This window comes from Pygoscelis adeliae, unplaced genomic scaffold (genome assembly GCF_000699105.1).
Source record: "Pygoscelis adeliae isolate BGI_AS28 unplaced genomic scaffold, ASM69910v1 Scaffold38, whole genome shotgun sequence".
In the NCBI taxonomy this organism is placed as follows: domain Eukaryota; kingdom Metazoa; phylum Chordata; class Aves; order Sphenisciformes; family Spheniscidae; genus Pygoscelis; species Pygoscelis adeliae.
In genome coordinates, this window is record NW_008825614.1 from 21,007,837 (window position 1) to 21,016,088 (window position 8,252).

The following is an 8,252-nucleotide window of genomic DNA, read 5'->3' on the forward strand; positions in this document are numbered from 1 at the left end:
AATCTTACAAGTGAACTTCAGGTGTGGCAGTGTTAGATACACAGACAAGAAATTACATCAACAGATCTCATAAATAGGTTGGTTTAAAAATATACAGAAAGTAATTCTTTGTTAGTTATTATAGAAGTACTCCATGACACTGTTTTGCAGTATTGTCATGGTTTAAGACCAAATGATAATTGGTCATTGGAGACTAAATGTACTCCGCTTCCAAAATACTTCAATCACAGATATATGCAATTTTGCAAATTGCACAACTTCCCTGTTCTGCAGGAGAGAGGACACGGTCCAGGAGAGAAGTCAGGTGGTTCTGCGCGGTGGTTCCAGCCATGCCATGTGTTCTCCTACAGTGTCTCTCAGGGGGCCTTCTCTCTTGTCTTCCGGGTCCCCTCCCCAAGCAACCCAGGACACTGTCAGATATAGGACTGGGTAGAAAAGAATACCTAATTCTTGATTATCTTGTTCAAATCCACTTGGCACCTAAAAACTAGCTTTTACCATGGCTGGCACTCAGGATCTGCTATTCCTGAAGGTGTGCAACACCTTCACAACTTTCACAGTGACTGACAAGTCACTTTCACTTAAGCTACTTCTCTATTCTTATAACTGAGCTACTCTCTCATCCTATAGTGTTAACGAAATTTCATGTGCATTTGCTAATGCTATTGTCAACTAGAGCTAACTCATGCTAACTGCTACAAGTATCAATGTCATTAAAGATACCACACCAAAGCAGTTCAATCATTTTATATAACTTCAATCAAGCTATAGCTTGACTAGACTGGCCAGCTGTCCAGGGAGTACCAAAGTCTGTGACTTTAAAAATACACATGTATTAGAAAATACACTAATTGAAAGCATCTTGCCGCTGAAAAATGAGCACACCAATACAATCACATTATTTGAAAACTGGACATAATTCTCAGTGATGTGAAGCTGACAGAGAAGAAAAAGCTTATGGTGAATATATTCTCTAGTGGTACGCTGTCATCCAGAAATACTTTCAGTGACCAAAGCAATGATTGAAGTATGAAGAGCTGCTTGCATACAGTGGGTTGCCATCAGTGAAATCATTTACCACTGCTCACAAACACTTGGTGTGATCTATTACTTGCAGGTGATGCATTTTCAATGATAAAATCTTTCCTCAAAGTGACTAGAAGATTGAAAATGTTGTTTCATAGCTTGGACCTCTCTGCAGATTTCTTTAACGTAACTATCAATGACTCTTCCTTCTTAATTCCTTACCAATCTAAATACTCAGTTATCGACAAATTGAATGTGATTATTTCAATTTTCTGTTTTAAAAAAACAGTTAATGTTGTTAAGTAACAAGAACATCCTCACATGCCAGATATTTTGCAGATTCTGAATACTGAAAAAACAATGAACTGACAGATTTACTGTACTCATAAATCTTGCACTGTTCATTAAATGAGCCTGAAGGTCCTTGTCCTCCAAACATTTATCGGCTTGTTTAAAATAAAATGTGTATTTACTAGGGTTTGTAAATACAAAGAAGAGTCTAATGCGACACTAGGATCTTAACTCAGAGTTTAATGGATGCATTTTTTTCCATCTGTAATCTCCACATATAAAGTAGACAAAGCAGTAGTAAAGGGTGATATATTTAGGTAAAACTAGCGATATATCTCCACGACCAAATTCAGGGCATTTTAGGCATGTAATTTAGCTGCAACTCAAAGGACCTGTGGTAGAAATGTAAGTTTCTTCTATAGCTAATTGAGTTTAGACAAGGACCTCCATTAGGACCGTTAGTTGTCTGGTCTGGCCTAAAGCAGACAGTGTGCGTAACTCTCTGCATGTAGCTTAAAAACCAATCCAGCGGCATTTATAACTGAAGAGGTCAAATTACTCATATTGCTAAAGTACATCTTAATCTGGTTATCTAGAAATAGCAATGGAAAAATGGATGTTATCAGTGGAGAAACTTAGGGTCAATTGGGAAAATCAGACATCATAGAGAGTCATACATTTAAAAAGAAATCCACAGATCAAACTTAAGATTGCTACACAGTGAAATATGCATTTCTTTGTACCCGTGAATAATATTCTTGTTTATTAAGTAGGCAGAGCAAGATTTATTATGTCCTTAACTTCTCATTTCTTTGCTTGTAAGAGCTTGCATTTTGTAAATTACATTGTAGGAGACTACGCTGTTGTCACCTAGCAACTACGAAGTATTTTTTGAAAAAGTTGCTGCTTGGATTTGGATTAATAATAAAAATAGTAATTCCACTCAATACTTCACATTTGTAGATCTTAAAGTACTTACAAAGATGCCTTATTTTTACTATCCTTAATTGGAAGCATGAAAATCTAGGATGTAAAGTGTGTTGCCAAAAATGGCAAACAGAGCTACAAATTGTGTCCTGAAGATCTCAGGCTATTCTCCACATTCCAGCCTCTTCAAACTGTACTTTTATACAGGTCCCTTCCAATATTTTCTGGTCTTATTAATTTTAAATGAGGAAAGGGAATAATTTAAAAAATCTGTATTTGCAATTATTATCTCCCCCTCTCATTTGAGATATTGCAGTTATTTTCTAGTCTGAGGGTCACAGTGAATTAGCCCTTGGCAAATATTTAATTTTTAATGGAAACCACTGCAGCATTGAGTTAAAGCAAGCAAAAGCTTCACATTCATGCTAAGATGATCCTGCTGCTGCAGCGCTGACCAGTTCCCATGTTGCATATACAGCAGTTCTGTATCATTCAGTTTCTTTCAGAAACTGTTTTATCCTGATTATTGAAATATTTTCTAATAACAGAATGACAGTTGACGATGCATACTGAAATGTCTGCTGAAACAACAGTTGGCTTGAAAAGTGTTTCATTTTTCAAGTAGATCATGGAGGCTGGGTAGCCAAGGTTTTGCGTGATTTGAGTTAAAGAAATGCTTATTTTAAATTATTTGAGAAATGTCCTACACTCATTTTCAGTCCTCCATTGCCCTTGCCAGACATTTGGTGGAATGAAGCTGTTTGGGGGCATATTTCTTCCTAATAGTCCACATTTTTAAGAAACTTCTAAGGATGAATTAGAATGAATAGCTGCTAAGATAATGTGTGGGCTGCTGTGCAGCAGTCTCCCTGGAGAGTGATATGTCAGGAAAGACATTAAAAAATTTTCTGTAATGAAATGTGTATTTCTCACAAGTAAGGAAAGATCTTGACAGATCATCTGTTAGGAGGTATCTGCTCTGTTCTTTACTTGCGGGACAAATGGGATTTCTCCTTATAATTCATTGTGGATTATCGTTCTGTTGCGGTTTGTGTAATGGCAGCACATGGGGAATTTAGGAAATGACACTCCAGCTGTCTTTTACAATAACTGTTTCTTTTTATGCTTTTGCACTGTAATACCTCTTCCTTCAAATTATCTTTTCTGTACACTTCTCCCTGAAATACCTGTGTGTATCCCAAAATGAATTAAAAAGAAAAATGGATCTACATAAATTATGTCTATTTTCCCTATGTGATAGGTTTTATTTCATTCACTAATTTATTGATAAAAACCCAAAGAAAATTATATATCTGGAGTTCTTTTCCTATAATACATTTTTAATAGAGAAAGTGAAGTCAATATGCAGCAGCTGGAAACGTAAATCTGTCTCCTGGTTTTCGTTATTGTGTGAGGTTTGATATATATGTATTCTAAAGAATAGAATTATCTATGTTGCAGATACATTATTAGGAGATATTTTATCTTTAAGGCTCATTAAGCTTATCATTGTTTTCAGAAGTTTCAAACAGGTGGGAGAAATTGAACCCGTACATTAGCAGATGAGAAGCAGACAAGCTGTCCAAACCAGTACATTGCCTATTGTATATCTTCCCTGAATTCAATACCGTGCAAATCTTTCCCAGTTGTCTCCAGAGGTTTCCTTTAATCGATCGGTTTAAAGCAATTTTGTAAAAGTTCAATAGTGGGACAGGGCGAAGCAAGAAGTCCCTAGGAGTATATTTGGGTCCTCCATATTTCAAGGTGTAGGCTTGGAAGCTGTATCGGCAGGACTCTTTCTCTGTAACAGCACATGTAATGCTTAGTGAATTAAACCCAAAACCGCTTGCTGGGTAATGTCTTATGGATCAATTCTATGAACTAGTCTCTAGCAGAAGGACTGTAAGAAAACTAGAATTCTCTGTAGTCTGTCTAGCTGCCTGAAACAAAAAATCCTGAGGAAGAGACCAGGTCAAGTTTCAGATCGGATGAATGATTAGTTTGTTCTGCCTTTGGAGCTTTGTTGCTGAACACTTCCATCTCTGTTTTGCCTTTAACTATGTTTAATTGTTCATCATCCAGTGTTGTCTGAGAGTAAGTGTGAACTTTGCAAGAAATTCAAACATAGGTCCTTGCCCATGGAGAGCAATTCCTTATGCAGTTCAGTGTGGCTTATTACAAAAGTATTTTCCGTCCAGCCTGAGTTGAGAGTGCTCTGGAGTGGGAGGGCTTGCTTGCTTTAGATGCCGTTGGCAGATATATAATCAGATAATGATTGGCGCCTTTTTGGCAAACAGCCACAAAGCTGTAAATCACCTTAAGATTTACAGGGTTCCACTTCTCTATCCTGACAGCAATCCGCATTTCTCAGAGCTGTACCCAATGATGGTACACCATGATTAAGGAGAAACTGATTTATATTAGTGGGTTTTAATCATTTCAATTTGCAAACCTTTAAAAATTTTCTAAGGAAGTGTGGAGAGATGAAGGACAAACAAATTGAATCCTTTTGACAAGGCTTCTGTTTCTTAAGTTATTATTTACAAACTTTTTAGAAATAATCCATGTATTCCCAAGAGTTTCCATATCATAAGTTGGAAACTAGCACTCTAGTGAACTTATTAAAGTAAAACTCATTTTAGACACTGAATGCCCCTGTGTTCCATGACTTCAGCAAGAGATCAAGGGTTTATTTTGACTTTTATGCTGTTTGCTAATGGAAATCATTGGGATTTGAACAACAATGCATTTGAAGTACGAGGGCAAAGGACACTAATGGTTGTCCATTTAATGGGCATTATCTATTTTAAATGACTCTGAATGTGTTGAGGTCTTGCGAGAGATACAAACTTCCCGAGGTTCTCCCTGTTTAGTTTGGGACTTAGCCCTTTTTAGCTTGTTACCAGAAAAGCAAATCATGTACCTTCATGTCCCTCTTGAATCAAAAGATTTAATCTACTGATCATTCTAGTAAAAAGATCAAAACATGAGTTAAGACCGGCCATTGTCCTGATAAAATTCCACTGGTTTGTTTGGCAACTAAATATTTTTAACACAAGATGAATACTCCAATACAAAATGATAAAATGCATCTACATTGTATGACTTACAGATACAGTGCGTAAATTAAGAAATTGTGCAAATGCTCTTTTAGACCACAGAATGCACAGGGCAGATAGGACATAACAACTTGCTTGCTGCCCTTTTGGCAGCTTGTGTATTGTATTAATGTAAAAATATATTTTTAGCACCTTCAACTTTCTCATTTACATTAAATTTATTAACTACAGCACAGAGGTTGGGTGAATATTAGATTATATCTTTCACAAAATCACATTATTTTTATTCTCTGACAAAATAATGATCTCGGTGGTATCATAAATTCTGTTTAAAAAAAAAGATGCATGCTAGTTGAATCCAGATTTTTTTAAATGCCTATATATGTTTAGACCCATGAGGTCATCTGCCAAGAAGTAACTGAAACTTGCGGATATGTCAAAAATAAAACGTGTTAGTACAGTGTGTAATTCTGCACTCAAATGCTGGAGCAACTCCAACATTGATGATGAAGCTCCTTCAGCTTCATGTGTGTGTATGAGAACTATGCAGAGAATCTGGATAGCACAAATGAAGGACTCTCAGTGTTGCAAGCATGCAACTTTGGAAAGGTTTAGTAGCACTTGACGTGCAAATAATTCTTCTTGCTGTTACACAGATAATCTCATGTCAAATCTGAGATAACATCTGGAGCTATGCATAAATACCATTTAAAGAGGAGACTCATATTTTTGCTCAATAAAAGAATCAGTTAAATGACACTTTAACAACAATACCCACAAGTACTGTTTGCCTTTCTCCTTGGTTTATCTGTAAGGTAACTGTTGCTGCATGCTTTTCTTAATGTCACTTTCTTTCCTTTTTTAGAGTTTCTTTGAAGGACAGTCCGCACCGTGGGATTCAGCTAAGAAAGATGAGAACAGAATGAAAAATAGATATGGGAATATCATTGCATGTAAGTGTTGACAACATAATTGTGCACTGTGTTAACTTCCCTTCAGAACTGGAGAATGACCACCAGCCTCGTGCTCACATCAGGCTTATATTCCTCTTTGTCATTAAGAAGATAAACGTGAGGGAAGATGTTACTTTTTTTTTTTTTTTTTTGAGAAAACTGTCAGATTTAATGCATTTTCTCAACTAGTCTTCTGTATACCTTCCATCCTGTCATCAACGTTTGGCTAATGGAGAATGACACTTTTAACCAATACTCGGTTCTATCAGCTCCCAAGCTGCTCCTGGCAGCTTAGTGAAAGAATACCCATAATCACATCGGTACCTTGATACTGGGTTCTGGATATTGCAGGAGTGCACAATACTGCTGCTTAAGTATTCCTTAATAACAATGACAGCTATCCTGACTTACCCTCTTAAAGCTAGACAGACTCTAAGAAAAAAACAGAATCTGTACATTTTACTTAAAAATGCCAAGCTTGATAAAGATTAGATATACTAATAATCAAATAACTTGAGGAGATGATAGCATGCTTTGGTGAATGACCCCTAAATCTGGCATTATGAGATTACAAAACGATGCTGCACATGAACATGGGGGCACAAACTATATCAAGTTTGGTAAAATTACATTATTATTTACACACTGGTGGTGTTGCACTTAGAGGGTAAGTTCCCAGTGTGTATGTAGAGATGATCCCTTCCCTGATTGTTCCTTCAAAATCTAAGTTTAAGATATGAATCATACGTGTTTCTGCCAGCCAGCCAGATAACCATGAAGCAGGTATAAGCAGAGAAATAAGCAGCACTCACAGCATGTCAGTTTTGTAAGCATGAAAATGGGCGATGGCCTTTAAGGAGGGATCATTTAATGATACTGCTGGAGTTTAGAAATCATGTATAACCCTAGGTATGTGGGACAGCATAGAAGAATAAACAGTGCTGATTGTCTGAACATTTGGAGGACCCATGGAAGGAGTATGTAGTGCATATTTACAGTGCCTAACATCAGCACCTAGTCTAGGTGCTTGTCCAGGCACAGATCTACCTAGGTTTCCTCATCAGTGAACCACGTGGACTTGACAGAGGACAGCTCTTCCAGAGAAATGGTTCAGAAATCGGGCCCATTTGAATGCTTCTGAATCACCACCTCAGGAGGCCCTCTCTGCAGTGCTTGCATAACAAGTCTAGAGAGACCAACTCCTAACTTAGTGACCTACAGTAGGTGGTATGAATAGGCCCTTACATCACTGTGGCCCAGCTGGGCTGAGACAGCCTACAAAGAGAAAACAGCCCTGTAACTTGCTGCAGAAGGAGGAGGAGAACCCACAGGAAACACTTGTGGAGGCAGAGGCAAGTTAAGCAAGAGATGCTATCTGCCACATCATTTTGAATGTACGTGATAGTATTGCTGTGTATTTTGGATGTATACTGTGCTACTTACTGAAAAAGGAAATGAAATCTTCTAGGGAAATGTGAATATCATGATGGGCTGGAGCATATGCAAAAGAAGATAAGTTAGCTAGATGTGGTTTTGCTTGTTTCCCTCCAAGCAATCTTTAATATGTAACAAACTTGTTATTTTGTGAGGATGTAGCAATACATTAGATGACTATTGTCATTTAAGTAAAAATACCGAAGGCATAAATAAGAATACCAAAAAGTTTTATGTTTATCCTTCCTTTGTGAAATTTTATTTCCAGTCCAAGCCTATGACAATAGATCTTCTCTTTTAGTCAGGTTTAGTGTTGTCAGTCCCCTCTTTAATGTCATGTTAGGTGTCGCGTTGCACTTTGACACCCTTTGGTTAGAGAAAACAGAAGACTACTAGTGCTGTATGTCTGAGGTAAAGAAGTGATGAGTAGCCAAGGGAAAACAAGTAAAAGATATTAGATACACAAATCAATGGCAATTACAAGTGATACTGAAGGCTTTCTGAGAGGGCAAATATAACTCAGATCATTTAGATCTCAATTTACTTTTAATGTCCTCAGTAT

At 37.1% G+C, this 8,252-nt stretch overlaps 1 protein-coding gene across 1 annotated transcript in view; it reads left to right on the forward strand.

The window, feature by feature from the left end:
* LOC103924545 (receptor-type tyrosine-protein phosphatase mu-like) overlaps positions 1-6,267 on the forward strand; it is a 323,454-nt gene extending 317,187 nt beyond the window's left edge. The window contains exon 21 of the mRNA XM_009333074.1: positions 6,169-6,267. Within this exon, the coding sequence (XP_009331349.1) occupies positions 6,169-6,267 (99 nt within the window). The remainder of the gene's footprint in view (positions 1-6,168) is intronic.
* The last annotated feature ends 1,985 nt before the right edge of the window (positions 6,268-8,252 follow it).